Source organism: Chlamydomonas reinhardtii, chromosome 11, assembly GCF_000002595.2.
Source record: "Chlamydomonas reinhardtii strain CC-503 cw92 mt+ chromosome 11, whole genome shotgun sequence".
NCBI lineage: Eukaryota > Viridiplantae > Chlorophyta > Chlorophyceae > Chlamydomonadales > Chlamydomonadaceae > Chlamydomonas > Chlamydomonas reinhardtii.
In genome coordinates, this window is record NC_057014.1 from 1,941,950 (window position 1) to 1,956,576 (window position 14,627).

Sequence of the window (14,627 nt, forward strand, 5' to 3'; positions counted from 1 at the left end):
CTAAGCTGACAAGCTAGGGTGAGGCCGGCGGCGAGTCCGCTGTTGGCCCTACCAAAATAACCCCTCCAACATCATCTGACGCTAGGAATGGGTGCTGGTTCGGGACAAGGTCCCAGCGGCGCGGAGGCCGACGCAGACTCACAAACGCAGCCGTGACCAGAAGTCCGCAATCACCTCCACACCGATCCTTCGCACAACAGCAACCTCCGCAGTCCGGTCTGCAGCATCACGGCAAGCGTAAAGGCGCTGTCGGCCGTATTCCAGGGCCGCCACAGCAGCCAAGCACACGATGTCCCACACCGCCTGCGATAGCCCTGGTGGCGCCTGTACTAACCACAACTGGTTCCGTGTGATGTCCACATTCGCATGCTCCCGCATCACATCACGCAGAGCCTCCGCCACCACACAGTCCCAGAAGTGATGAACCCTAGCCCCAGCAGTCATCTGAGTCCCACATGGGCACTTCTCCACGCGTCCATCTGCGGCCCACGCCGCAAGCATCCCAAAGCCCGTGAACCCATTGACTGGGTTAGCCAATCATGCGAACGGTTGGGGTAGCGGCGGGCGGGGCGGGGGGAGGAGCGTAGGGAGGGGGAGCAGAGGGTAGCAGAAGCGGCGGCAGGTCAACACCACAGAGCGGTGCGCAGCAGCTAGAGCCGTGCTAGCGGTTTCTCCCTAAAACCCTACAGGCAGCAGATGGTCCCTTGCAAAGTATGGGTGCGGTGCGCCTTACTGGTCGGGCTGTCCCTTCTTGTAATGTTGCGATCACAACGTGGATCGCGCTTGTGCCGACAGTGGATGCCTGCAGCGGGCCCTAAGCCCCTACCAAAACAATGAACAAGTGAAACATCAAAACGGTAGTTGGTCCCACAGAGGACCCCTCGGGTGGCCATGCCACTCCCTCAAGCATGCGATCCTTGTGCCGTCCGCAGCTGCCCCTTTTCGCTGCTCAGTTTCCTGCCTCACGCGGTGCGGGACTAATCATCAACCAGGTCAATCACCCGTCAGGGCGATGACCTTGCCGACTGTGAACTCACAGAGGACACGCTATCGACGGGAGCGATCACGACCGAAGGGCCGTATGTTCCTCCATCCGCTTGGCCCCCACTCGGGTGACAACTGGTCGTTACTCCAGCCGGCGCAGCATTGGATCGATCTTGCGACCTTCCGACGAAAACTCAACCGTTCAAGCCGAGTCGATGCCTCATTATAAACTTTTTAAATATATATACGTAGCCTTACAGGTTAGCGGAGCCTTCGCGGCCCGAACTGCCACGCCGTCCGTCACCTCCGTTTCCTCCGGTCCCAACCCCTCTCCCCATTGTGCCTCTCAGCAGTCGGCACCGACGAAGGCATGCAGCGCCCACACCAGCCGCCGGACCATCCACGTATGGAGTAAGTACATTTCGCACCAGTCCTTCACTTGGTTTGGTTCAGGATCTGCCGGCATAGTCGATCGCCTGACCACTCGCGTTGAGCCGCCGAGAGGCTGAGGAGAGGCAAGTGTCTCGCAACGGCCTGCCAAGCTGCCACGGCCTGTCCCTCGCAACTTGCAGCAGCTTTTTGACCGATGTGTTACAACAGCGCAGGAGATCTTTGTGTGCAGAATGGGGCCAAAACCACCGCGGTGTCCAACTAGCAAGACCTGGGGAGCGAGAGCATGCTACCAATCCACCGGTGCTGAGTTGTTTGCCACCCACATCCACGTTGCACTGTCGAATGGTACCAATGCGTGCGTGCTGAGTGTCTCCACACCGTTTCCACATATGGGGATCCATCGTCGGTGTACCTCAACCGGCGTGATTTGTATCAGTATCCCGCCATCTTAAACCCACGCCCATGCCCACGCACGCGCCTAAGTTGCGTCCTGCAAACAGCACCGTTGCAGCACCTACAACCGCTCTCGCCTCACTTCCGGTAGCAACCCAGCAACCATGCCCAAGCACCTCAGTCCGACCTCGCCCATCGCATGTGTGGCGCAACGTGCGCGCCAAAAAGCGCTTACGCAGCCCCACGGCCGCGCCCGCGCCCGCGTCCACGTGCGCGGCCGGCACCGCGCCCTCCCGCCGGGCCCGGAGGAGCGCCACCCGCCGCGCCGCCTGGCGGCACCGCCCCGCCCGAGGCCGCCGCCGCCGCCGCCGCCGCGGCCTGCAGCGCCGCAATCTGCTGGTGCAGCGCCGCCTGCTGCGCCGCAATGGTGGCGGCCGGCACGCCGCCGCCCGCCGCCGCCGGCGAGCCGGCGCCGCTGCCCGTCACGCCACGGCTGGCGGCGGGCCTGCGGCCCGACAACGCAAGGCGGGTGCCGCTTGCGGCGCCTGGGCCGCGGCCCGCGGGCCCGCCGACGCCGGCGCCGCCAACGGTGACTGCGCCGGGTGGAGCAACAGCAGCCGCGCCGCCAGCGGCGCCGCCCGCAGCGGCACCGTCCGCCTCGCCGTCGCCCGCCGCCGCCGCCGCCAGCTCGTCAGCTGCGGTGGAGGGCAGCTTTGGCGCCAGGTTGAAAGAAATCTCGGCGCGCTGGCGCTTCTGCTGGTGGTGGCCGGATCCGCCGCCGCCGCCAGTGCTGGTGGTGGCAGCCGCGCCGCCGGTGCTCGTGGCACCGCCCCCGCCGCCCGCCGCCGCGTCGCCGGTGGTGGTGGGCTCTGGCGTCCCGACGTCCGGCGGCGTCGCGGTGCCGGTCTGCGAGGGGCGGCGCGCGCCGGCGGCACGGGCGGCGCGGGCGGCCGCGCCCCGCGCCGCGGGCGTGCGTGCGCCGCCGCGGCCTGTGGCACCGCGGCCTGGCGGCGTCAGGCGAGCCGACCGCAGCGGCGGCCGCGGCGCCGGCTCGGCGGCCGCGTCGCCTGCCGGCGGCGTCGCCTGGCGGGCTGCCGCTGTGCCGGGCTCCGCCGCCTCCATTGCGTCGTAGTCTGCATGGCAGACGTACGAACACACGGATCCTCACAGAAGTGCGTACGGTAAACGGGCAATGCGGGCAAGGCAGGAAGCGTAACACGCCACACGCGACCGCGCCATCACCGTCTGACGGCGCAATGCCGTACGACGACAGGCTCGCGGCCATGCATGGCCCAGTCTCACTGCACCTGATAACCCTGGGATCGCGTTATGACTGAGTTCGGAAACCAAGAACCCACCCCACACGGCCCTCTCAACCACCCCGGGTTGGCAAATTGATAACGGTACGTTCTGGGATTGGAATGAACCACCCTACTCACCCCACTCACCCTGGGACTCGCCTGCAACAACATCCGGCTCCAGGTCTTCCAGGTCATCCATGTCGTCGGCGGCGGCAGTAGCGGCGGCAGTAGCGGCCTGGGCACATGGGGAAGGATCGATGAAGCGGAAAGATGAGGAACGCGTGGTACGGTATGGAGGAGGGGAGAATTTGGGAACTGCCAGGCGCGGCTGAGGCACCATACCACGCACAACAGCAGCAGCACCAGAGCTCTCACCCTTCATGACCACCAGAACGCACACGCACACGCACCTCGGCCTCGCTGCCATGTGACGTGGCGCGCGCGCGTTTGGCCGCCGGCACCGCGCCAGCCTCGTCGTCGCCGCCGCCAGTGGAGGCGGCGCCGGCGCCGGCGGCACCTGAGGGCCCTGGGCCGGCGCCGCCGCCCGCGTCGCCGCCGGCCCCGGCCGCCTCCTCGGCGGGCGGCGTCATCTGCCGCTTGCGTGTGTTGGTGGTCGCGGCTAGCGCCTGTGAAGGGTTCGTGCGAAAGAAGGCGGGGTTACAATCATGAATGGTTAACAATTTAACATAGTGAAGTTGTGGCCAGGCACGGCGGTGATACAACAGGCTTGTCGTTAACGATGATGGGGGAAATTGCGGGGGTTCGAGGGGACGAGGAGGGGGGGCACAAGTAGCACGTTCACAAGCGGTCGTCGTCATTGTGACCGGAGAACGAAAACGCCCTGAACCCGCCCCTGCTGCTGGCCCGGCCGCGTCCGTGCCTGCTTCCCTGTGCCGTGTGCCGGCACTGTGCAACGCAGGTGCAGGCACACAGGAAGAACACAACGAGACACATGCGACACAGAAGACACACACGCACATGCGCACGCACACGCGAGACACACGGGGCGTAGGGCAGTATCCGTTCGCCCTCCTCACCTGCATCCGTAGCGCGGCCAGGTCCGGGTCTTCGTCATCATCCTCAACCTCCGAACTGCCGCCGCCGCCACTGCCGCTCCCGTCGTCCTCATCGCCACCACCCTCGCCGCCGTCGCCGCCCTCACGGTCGCCCTCACCGCCATCATCGCCGTCGCCGCCCTCCTCCTCGTCTCCACCCATCTCAACGCCGTCGCCGCCGCCGCCAGCAGCACCCTCCTCCTCCTCCTCCTCCTCTTCCTCCTCCGCTGCAGCAGCAGCGCCAGCTGCGTCCTCCTCCGCCTCCGCCTCCGCCGCCGCCGCGTCCTCCTCCGCCTTCGCCGCCGCCGCGGCGGCGTGCACGGAGCGCTCCGCCTCCTCCGCCGCCGCGGTCGCGGCGGCGGCGGCGGCGCGCGCGGCGGCAGCCGTGCTCTCAGCAACGTGCAGCTCCGCCGCCGGCGACGCCGCCGGCTCGCCGCCCTCAACGCCGCCGCCCACGTCCGCCGCGGCGCCGTCGCCGTCGCCGTCGCCGTCGCCGCCGTCGCCGTCACTATCGCCGTCTTCCTCGGGCATCATCTCCGCTCCGAGGCCGCCCTCGGCGCCGCCGTCTTCGCTGCCGCCCGCCACCTCGCCCTCCTCCTGACCGCCCTCGTGCTCGCCGCCCTCCCCCTCCCCGTCGCCCTCCGCACCCTCGCCGCCGTCGCCAGCCTCAGCGTCGGCCGCGGCTGCCTCCTCCACGCCACCGCCGTCCCCGGCCTCGCCCTCCTCGCCGCCCTCCTCGCCGCCCTCGGCCGCCTCCGCCACCTCCCCAGGCTCCTCCTGCTCTGCACCGGCTTCGCCCTCCTCCACCCCGCCTGCGGCTGCGTCGGCGGCTGCGCCCTCCTCCTCGCCGCCTTCTCCGCCGGCGCCAGCCTCGCCCTCCTCCGCCTCCGCCTCGGGCTCTGCGCCCGGCTCCTGCTCCTCCTCAAGGCCGCCCTCGCCCTCCGCCGCCCCCTCCTCGCCGCCTGCCCCGGCTTCACCCTCTCCCGCCACCTCGCCCTCCTCCGCCTGCTCGCCTGCCTCCTCCGCCTGCTCCTCCTGCTCATGCTGCACCTCCTCTGCTTGGGCAGGCTGCTGTGCCTGTGGCGGCGGCGACGCCGCTGCCGCGAGCGCCTTATCCTCCTCCTCCTCGGCTGCTGCGGCAGCCGCGTCAGCAGCAGCGCCGGTGGCGGCTGTAGCAGCCGCGTCAGCAACAGCAGCGGCGGCAGTAGCAGTGGCAGCAGCGTCGTCCATCTCATGATCAGCTGCCGCCGCCGCAGGTGCGGTCTCCTCCAGTGCGGCCGGATGGACGGCCGTCGCCTCCGCCGGCGTCACTGCCGCCGGCGCCGCTACCGCTGGCGCCGCCTCCGGCACCGGCGCCACCACCGGCACCGGCGCCGCCACCGCTGGTGCCGGCGCCGGCACCGGCGCGGCCTCAGCCGGCGCCGGCGCTGCGGCACCGCTGTCAGCCATCGCCACATCGCCGTCAGCTGTGCTGCTGCTGCCGCCGCGAGCGGCGGCGCCCGCCGTCGTCGCGGCCACGGCGCCCGCCACAGCCGCGGCCGCCTCCGCCGCGCCGCGACTGGCGGCGGCCGCGGCGGCCTGCGCCGCGGCGGCTGCGGCGAGGCGCATCGCCGGCGTGGGGATGGGCGCGCGGCGTGCGGGAGGGCGCGTCGGTGCCGCGGCAGCGGCCTCGGTTGCCGCCGCCGCCGCGGGCGCCGCCGCCGCGGGTGCTGCCGGCGGCGCTGCTACGGGCGCTGCTGCGGGCGTCTCGGCCGCGGCCGGGGCTTGGCGGGGAGCCAGGATGGGCGCGCGCTGTGCCGGTGGCTGCACTGGCGCCGGCACCGGCACTGGCACCGGCACAGGCGCGGCTGGAGTGGCAGCCGCAGGCGTAGGGGCAGCTGCGGCGGGGGCTGCGGGGGGCGCCGCCGCCTCCGGTGCTGCCGCCGCGGCCGCGGCAGGAGCCGCCGCCGCCGCGGGCGCCGCCGCCGCGGGTGCTGCGCCGCCGTGTGCCTGCGCCAGCTTGCGCGCGCGGGCCCTCTCCAGCCGCTCGTTGTGCTCTCGCACCTGCGCCTGGGCGACCGCCACTGCGGTTTGCAGGACCACATGTGCACACGAGATAGTTCAGTGCTTACCGTATGAGAGAGACACGAGACATCAATGCATGCTAGGGAGTGGGCAGCATGGCACAGATCGAACAAAGCCAGCGACGGCAGTAGCCTACGCCGCCCAAAACCACCATCACACCCCACCCCCACCCCCACCACCCAACATCAAACCAGCACCACCACCACTACCACCACCACCACCCCACAAAGAACTACTCACGCTCCTCGCGCGCGGTCTTGAGCTGCCGCTCCAGCTCCGCCAGCCGGCCCGCCGAGGCCTTGGCGCCGGCGCCCTCGGCGGTGCGGCGGCCGCGCTCCTCCTCCAGCGCCTTGCCCGAGCTCTCCAGGCTGGCACGTGCGGCCTGTGTGCGTGTGTGTACCGCGTGTGTACGGTGTGTGTGTGCGTGTGTGTGTGGTGTGTGTGTGTGTATGTGCGTGTGTGTGTGTGTGTGTGTGTGTGTGTGTGTGTGTGTGTGTGTGTGTGTGTGTGTGTGTGTGTTATGAAGAGCACACACACACAAAAGGAGAAGGAAGCGCCAAGGTCTCGGTCTGGATCGCCCCCCCCACACACACACCCACACACCCACCCACACCTGCAACTCGGCGTCCAGTTTGGACTTATCCGCCAGAGCGCTCTTCCAGCGGTCCTGCAGCCTGTGAGGGGAGTGGGTGGGTGGGTGTGGGCGGCCAGCTTGTCAAGCAGACCAGGCTCTTACACATCGCGCATCCATACATGCAACCAAAAAGCCATGAACACAAACGCGCACACTCCCCACCCAAAAAAAGCCCCGCCGCACTCACTGCTTGAAGTGCGCCTTGAGTTTGTTGGTGGTCTCGGTGTGCGCCGCCTCCGCCTCCGCCTTAGCCTTGGCGGCCTCCTCGCGCGCGGCCGACAGCTGCGGAGCCAAGCAGCGGGGTTGCAGAGTATTAAAAAGACCGTGAGTAGGTGAAAAAAGAGCAGTAAGTAGCGATGGACGAGCGAGGCAAGTAGAGGCAAGAAATTGAACACCTGGAGTCACTGGGTAGGCGTGTGTGGGGGAGAGCGGGGGCAGGCGGGCTCACCTCCACCTCGCGCGCCGCCAGCGCCTCCTTGGCTCCCGCCAGCTCCTCCTTCACCGCCGCCGCCTCCTTGCCCGCGGCGTCGGCGGCGGCGGTCAGCTCGCGGTTCTTGCGGATAAGGGCGTTGGCGCGAGCGCGCACGTCGGCATAGTCCTTGCGCTGCGGGGGCAGGGTGGTGGTGGTGGTGGTAATGGTGGGGTTGCAATGATGGTTGGAAAGCGGTACAGGATGCCATGAAGACATGGGGGTTGGGGTTCCATGCATGGTTACTTACGACGAGAGCCCCTGCCGCCTGCCGGAGACCCGTGCCTGACTAGGCCCGATCCTACTCGGCCCCGAGCCTGCCGCTCCCCCCCCCCCCCACCCCACACACCCCACATACACCCTCACCGTCTTCTCCAGGTCGGCGTCCGCGGCGGCCTTGGCGCCTCGCAGCTCGTCCAGCTGGGCCTGGGGGGGGCGGGGGGCGGGGGCGGGCGGGCGGGTGACACTCATGATTAGTTAAGGGGGTCACGTTCATGACTACGGTAGCTAAGGAAATGGTAGACGGTAGACAATCTTGGGGGAACAGCAATCGGCGGCGGCGGGTTCCATGTGTGTGACGTGGCAGGAGGGCGCAACGTGCGGCGATGGGAGGGCGCAACGTGTCGTGTCGCTCTCCCTGCCTGACACTGATGCCGCACAGCGTGCTGCGCGGTGCTGCTGTTGCGGCTGCAAGGGTTGATTTGGTTTGGGGAAAGGGGGTGGTGCTGCGCGCGTGCAGTGTGCGCTGGACGCTTGCAGCTTGCATGTTGTTCCCCAAGATTGTCTACCGTCTACCGCTTCCTTCACTCATCATGAATGTAAACCCCCATGGCCCGATACCCCCCCCGCCGGGTTGCCCACAAGTCCCGCGGCACGCTCCCCCCAACCCCACCTGCAGGCCGGCTGCGGACTCGGTGGCCGCGCGCAGCTGCTCCGCCGCCGCCGCCAGCTCGGCCTTGACGCTATTGTGCTCCTCCAGCGTCACCTTGCCGTACCTGTGTATGCGTGTGTGAGCGTGTGCGTATGGTGGTGGTGGCAGGGGTGTGGTGGTGGCAGGGGTGTGCGTGTGGGTGCGGGTGCGGCTGCGGGTGCGCTTACTACCAGTTACTACCAAACCCTCAAGCCCCTCTCCCCTTGAACCAACCCCCCCCCCCCCCGTCCCCCTATCTCCCGCCCAACCACCCCGGGGCGTCGGCACTTCAAACTTGTGAACTCCCCCCCCCCCCACACACACACGCACACACACACACACACACACACACACACACACACACACACACACACACACACACTCCCCACCTGCTCATCAGCGCGTCGTACTTGTCCCGCCACAGCGTCTCGCCGCGCTTGTGCGCCTCCAGCTGCGCCGTCAGACCCGCCACCGCCGCCGCCGCCTCGCGCGCGCCGCCCTCGCCCGCAGACAGACGGGCCTCCGCAGCTGCCAGCAGCCCGCGCAGCCGCTCCGACTCTGTTGAGGTTTGAGAAGAGGTCGCCCGATTTTCAGGTGTTGTCAGGGTGAAGGTACTCGGAGGCTAGCCGCCCAGGCGTCCACGCAAGACGGAACGACTAGAGGGCAGCTCCACCGGACCCTCTCACCCCCCCCCACTCTGTGCCCCACTCTGTGCATGCGCGGCGCGGTATCCGGTGCGGCGCCTGCGCTCGCGGCGCGCAGGTGAGTACAAAGCAAGTCGGGTATAGGAAAGTCCAGCGGCGGTCGCGTTGCACTCGCATCCGCATATGCATCCGAGCGCTATTGAGCTATACGTGATCGTCTTACTGACGTTACTACAATACGATCAACCTACTTAGAATAGTCGCTAGACAAAATGGGAGAGCAGCAGCAGCAGCCTTCGGCGGGTCTACGCGCTGGAGCTGGCCGCTGGACTTCACCGACATCGGTAACAACGCGTCTACGCTGCAACTGTACCTGCCTACGACTTCACTTCTTAATTAATCATGAATGTAACCCCCCCCAAAAAAAACACGCCGCCCCCAACCCCACGCCCTAACCCCCTCCCTAATCCCTCCCCCATTTCCTTAGCTGATCATAACCGTAATCCCCCCTCAACCCCACACCCTAACCCTGACCCAAACCCCTCCTCCCCCCCAAAAGACACCCCGCACACCCACGCACCCGCCCTTGCCGCCTCCAGCTCGCCGCGCAGCTGCCCCTGCGCCAGGCGCCGCGCGTGGTCCTCCGCCTCCAGGGCATTGATGCGGGCGGTGAGGTCGGCGCGGCTGGTGGCCAGCGAGTCCTGCAGCGCCGCCATCTGGCCGCGGAGCACTGTGGCCTGGCGCACAGCCGCCTCGCGCTCCTGCGCCGCAGGCAGGCGTGTGATGCGTTTGTGATGTGTAATGAGCATGTGTGTTTGGAAAGGACAGAGATATAGAATATAATTGTGTATGTGTGTGTGCGTGTCTATGGTCGCTTGTGTTTGATCATGCGGAACCTTACCCTCACCCGCAGATCCCTCCCGAAGCCACCTCGCCTCCCCTCCCCCTCCCCATGCGCATGAATCGGCCCCCATCCGTCCCCACCTCCCGCTCCCCCTCACCTCCCGCAGCTTGTTGCGCTCGCTGCTTAGCAGCTCCAGCTGCGCCGCCGCCAGCGCCTTGTCACGGCCCAGGTAATCCATGAGCGACTGGGGGCGGGGGGTGAAGACGGGGGGATCCATGCATTCTTGATTAAGAGAAGAGGATGTTGACTGGTCGTTGCAGCAGTTCAGACTAGGGAATACCGATGAGGAGGGGAACAATGACAGCGAGGCAACGGCAGAGGCGGAGGAAGGTATCCCATCACCCACACACAAGGCGCCACGCCCTCGCTCGTCCGGCCAACTGCACACGCGTCGGGTACGACACAAAACGGCACAATCGCAAACACACACGCAGGCCGCCCACCTTGTACTGCTCCGAGCTCATGCCGACTAGCTCATGGTGTGTGCCGCTCAGCACGCCGCGCACGCTGACCAGCAGCTCCTCCGCCGCCGCCGACCGCTCCGCCGCGCGCGCCTCCGCCGCCGCCAGCGCCGCCGCCAGCTGCTCGCGCTCGCCCTCCGCCGCCGCCAGCCGCTGGTCCACGCCACTCAACGCCGACGTCAGCTCGGACTGGCGAGCGATGGAGAAAGAAAGCACGAACAAGGAACAAGGCCGTGAGTGCTACCGTAGAGCCTCGGCGCATTGCAAACCGTCAGGGAACATGCGAAGGCGCGGTGGGTTGGCGTCTGTGTGCACAGCAGCCCGGCCGGAGCACTTGCGTGACTTGCGTGAAAGAAAGCCGCACTGTACAACTGTACTGCACATAAATGCTTCAATCCCCCCCCCGGTCTACCACCCCGTCTGGGTTAGACGGCTATGCCCTCCCTTGCCGACACTGAGCGCCCCCCCCATCTTTGATACACACTGTTCGCGTGAATGGCTACCCGGCCCACCCACCTTGACCCTGTTGAGCTCCGCCTGTGTGTTCTCCAGCGCCGTCTCCGCCGCCTGCAGCCCCGCCACGTCGCGCGCGTGCGCTGCCACAGCCTCCTCATAGCGGGAGCGGTACTCGCGCACCGCCGCCTGCGTAGCAGAAATCGCATGTGCGTGTGTGTTAGCAGAGCACCGCACAAGCGTGACTGCCGTGTATCGGCGCGTGTACTGGCTACGCAAATAACACTGCCGCTCAGCCAGACAACCAGCGACCCCCGCCGCGTGCCCTCTTGCCCCTTGCTGCCACTGCCCAGACCTCGCAAACCACCACCAGCCACCACCACCGGCCACCGCCCCGTTCTCATCGGGCATGTCCCACTGTTAACCCATACACAGGGACCGCTCAGCTCTGCGCCTCCTGCCCCCGCTCCTCTGCCCGGGCTCCGCCAGAGTGGCATGGTGTGCTTTAGCTCGTACTAGTATTTACAAACCTCTTCCCCCCTTCCTCAACTAGTCATGATTGTAACCCCCCGTTTCAGGCGCACCTGCAGCCGCGCGATGTCCTCATCCGCCCGTGTGCGCTGGTTGACACGGTCCGCCAGCTCCTTGCTCAGACGCGACACCTCGCCGCCCAGGCGCGCCGCCTCCGCCGCCGCAGCCGCCGCCGCCTCCTCCGCCGCCGCGCGCGCCGCCTCCAGCTCCGACCGCGCCGCCGCCGCGTCGGCCTCCGCCGCCGTCAGCTTCTCCTATGGGGATGGCGCGAGTCACAGGGGAATGGGGACTGCATAAGGCAAAGGGCAAACTGGTGGGTGGCGGTGCGGGTTCGGTAGAGTGACTGTCTTTCAACATGTGCTCCGGTGCGTTCCAGGAACGCGCCATCTATGTAACTGACAAGCATCACCGCGACCGAAGCAACAAACACAGAGGCAGCGCCACCAGGGACTGGCGATTGCGCGTCTATCAGAGCTAAACTGGGAAAGCAAGGCTGCTAAACACAAAGGGGCGCACACTGCAGGCCGCACCTGTGCCTCGGCGCGCGCCGCCTCGGCCGCCTCCGCCTGCGCGGCGGCGGCGGCCTGTGTGGCGGAGTGGCTCTCCGCCAGCGCGTCGTAGGTGCCCTGCGTGCGTTGTGTAGTGGAGTGGGGTTACATTCATGATTAAATAGGAGGTGAAGGCGTAGCCAGAAACAGTAGTGTAGGGGGTCGGGTGTGTGCAAGTGTGTGTTTCAGGGAGCGCACAAGGAAGAAACAATGTGTGCGTGTGTGTTTCAGGGAGCGTCTGGCAAAGAAGCATTGGGAGAGACGCTTGACACGGCATGGGTGCGTTGGCTGCGCGCATGCGGTGTCGGCTTGGTGCATTTGGGTCCTATAGGGTCCATTAGGCTCCCCTTGGGCAGCCGCGGGCCTAACGGTGATGGCGGTCCTTGTGCCACCTCCCAGCCCACCCCCGCTCCTCGGGACCAACTTCATTGGGCTAGGGCATACAACCTCCACACCCCGCACATAGGCACCGGCCGCGCTCTGATCCTCGCTATTTTGCATTGGATTCGGTTCAGTTTGGGCTGGTCTATCTACAACACCCCGCTCCCCGCTCCCCCACCCGCCCCGCCCCCCCCGCCCCCCCCCCACCTGTAGCGACGACATGGCTCCGCGCAGGGTGTCCAGCGCCGCACTGCGCGACTCCAGCTGCTCACGCACACTGGCCAGCTCCGCCTGCAATACAAGCGGATGGATATGCAGGCGCGCACCCGGCATTCAGCAAACAATGGGGACGCGTCAGTGTGGGCAGCGAAGCAGGTGTCCTTGTAACCATGCCGGGCACATAATGCCGAATGCCGGCGCCCGCACGCTTGCAACCCCGCCGTCACACATCACCGGCTACGCCGTAACTGGCCATGCTTACAACATCCCCTCCCACTTTCTCTCGTTGCTTACGGGAATGGGACTGGCGCATTCGCCACCCCATTCAGTGCCGCTTTTCCAACCATCTTTGCAACCCGCACCCCTACGCCTGCTGTCTACTTAGCGACACTTCTCCCAAACGTCTTTGCAATCCCCAACCGCTCCAGCCTCCCCTCCCCCGCACCTGCGCCTCCCGCAGCGCTGCCTCTGTGTCCCGCAGCCGCTGCCCCTCCACCAGGTCCGCCGCCGCGCCGCCGCCGCCGCGCGCCGCCGCCAGCTGAGCCGTCAGCTCCGTGACCTGTGTGCATGCGTGTGTGTGTGTGGTGGCGTCGGCGTTGGCGGGTGCCGCACATGCACATAATATACACACATACACAAATTGACACATACACACGACACACACGCACAATGACACGTCAGCGCCAGCGCCCGGGTCACAACAGAAGCGCTGCCCAGCCTGGCCGTGCCTTGCATGTGCATCACACCAACCAGCCACTATATCACCAAGCAACGCTACAGAGTCGTCACCGGCCGCGCCAAGTCGCCCTCCCCCCCAAAACTAAATACTTATCAATAATCACTCTGCTGAATCCCCCCCTTCGCACCTGCGCCGTCAGCTCCGCCTGCCGCTGCGCCAGCTGGGCGGTGCGCTCGCGCTCGGCCCGCAGCGCGGCCTCCGCCTCGTCGCGCGCCCGCCGCATGTCGCCCGCCTCGGTGCGCGCCTCGCGCAGCTGCGTGCAGCAGGCGCAGCAGGGCCGAGCGGGACACAACGGCAGTGGAGTGGGGACAGCAGACAGCGCTTTACGGTGCAGTAGACATTTGCACCCACCCACCCACCCACCCACCCACCCTTGACATTTTCTCCCAGGGATAGCACTTTGACGGCAACGTACAACCTTGCGACTCATTCGCTCCGTCTTCCATGGACGGCTACGTCCCCTTCCCCTCCCCCCTCCCTCTCCCCTTCCATTTGCAGCACCTGCGCGGTGGCTGCCTCCACGGACTGGTGGAACAGCGTCTGCCGACACCCGTGCCATACACACACACGCTGCCTCCCCCTCCCTCTCCCCCCATCTCCGCCCTCCCTCCCCCTCCCTCTCCCCGTCTTCCACTTGCCGCACCTGCGCAGTAGCTGCCTCCACCGACTGGTGGAACAGCGTCTGCTGCCGCTCGTGGTCCTCGCGCAGGCGGCCCAGCTCCGCCTCCAGCCCGGAGGTGCGCCGCTCGGCGTCCCGCTCGCGCACCGCAGCCGTGGCCTCGCTGCATGGGGGTGGGGTGGGGTGAGGGTTTACAGTCATGATTGCGCGCAGTTGTCGACAAGCACAGTGGTGCACGCAGGCACGTTGTTCGGGGTGGCGGGTCACAAATTGCGGTTAGGTGGAGAGGAAGGAGGAGGGGGAGGAAGTGACGAGGCCGCGAACATCCGCCTTCCCCCGGTCCTCCCCCCGTGCCTCATCCCCCCCGTGTCACCCGGACCACCCCTCCCCCCCCCCCCACACACACACATACACACCCTCACGGCCCCCCTCCCCCTCAGTCCCGACTCACGCCGAGGCCCGCAGCTGCTCCGCCACCCGCGCGTCCGCCACCGCCCGGTTGCGCTCGCTCTCCGCCATGGCCAGCGCGCCACGCGCCGCGTCGGCGGCGGCGGTGGCGGCGGCCAGCCGCGCCTCCAGCACCGCCAGGGCCTCGGTGCGGGTGCGCAGCTGCGGGCGGGCACGTGGTGGGTGATGGGCGGGCGATGTGAGAGGATTGGAGCGTGGCGAGGAGCACGGAGCGCACAGCGTCTAGCGCATAAGACAGGACGCGTTAGCAAAGTCGCAAGGACAGAAAGGAAGGATTGCCTGCTTTTGCTGATCTGCTCGCGTTGCTGTTCCCGCAGCAACCGGAACGCGGCGGCGCTGCTACCGGGCGTATTTGCCTCCCTGGCTACATCCTCCTCTCCCTGCATTCCCTCAGCCGCTCCCTCAGCCGCTCCCTCAGCCGCTCCCTCAGCCGCTCCCTCCCCTCCCCTCCCCTCCC

At 67.2% G+C, this 14,627-nt stretch overlaps 1 protein-coding gene across 2 annotated transcripts in view; it reads right to left on the reverse strand.

Annotated features, from left to right (window-relative positions):
• Positions 1–748: 748 nt before the first annotated feature.
• Positions 749–14,627, reverse strand: part of CHLRE_11g468356v5 (uncharacterized protein) — a 22,806-nt gene continuing 8,927 nt past the window's right edge. The window contains exons 21-43 of one of the 2 annotated variants that reach the window (XM_043067566.1): positions 14,154–14,311; positions 13,727–13,865; positions 13,585–13,623; positions 13,211–13,336; positions 12,790–12,903; positions 12,333–12,416; positions 11,727–11,822; positions 11,250–11,450; positions 10,729–10,854; positions 10,195–10,401; positions 9,849–9,935; positions 9,428–9,608; positions 8,593–8,761; positions 8,186–8,288; positions 7,660–7,719; positions 7,273–7,428; positions 7,012–7,106; positions 6,804–6,864; positions 6,431–6,572; positions 4,109–6,189; positions 3,482–3,697; positions 3,219–3,306; positions 749–2,903 (exon numbers count right to left, since the gene is read on the reverse strand). In XM_043067566.1, the coding sequence (XP_042919571.1) occupies positions 2,002–2,903; positions 3,219–3,306; positions 3,482–3,697; positions 4,109–6,189; positions 6,431–6,572; positions 6,804–6,864; positions 7,012–7,106; positions 7,273–7,428; positions 7,660–7,719; positions 8,186–8,288; positions 8,593–8,761; positions 9,428–9,608; positions 9,849–9,935; positions 10,195–10,401; positions 10,729–10,854; positions 11,250–11,450; positions 11,727–11,822; positions 12,333–12,416; positions 12,790–12,903; positions 13,211–13,336; positions 13,585–13,623; positions 13,727–13,865; positions 14,154–14,311 (5,631 nt within the window). In that variant the 3' untranslated portion in view covers positions 749–2,001. The remainder of the gene's footprint in view (positions 2,904–3,218; positions 3,307–3,481; positions 3,698–4,108; positions 6,190–6,430; positions 6,573–6,803; positions 6,865–7,011; positions 7,107–7,272; positions 7,429–7,659; positions 7,720–8,185; positions 8,289–8,592; positions 8,762–9,427; positions 9,609–9,848; positions 9,936–10,194; positions 10,402–10,728; positions 10,855–11,249; positions 11,451–11,726; positions 11,823–12,332; positions 12,417–12,789; positions 12,904–13,210; positions 13,337–13,584; positions 13,624–13,726; positions 13,866–14,153; positions 14,312–14,627) is intronic. The other variant, XM_043067567.1, reaches the window with a different exon arrangement.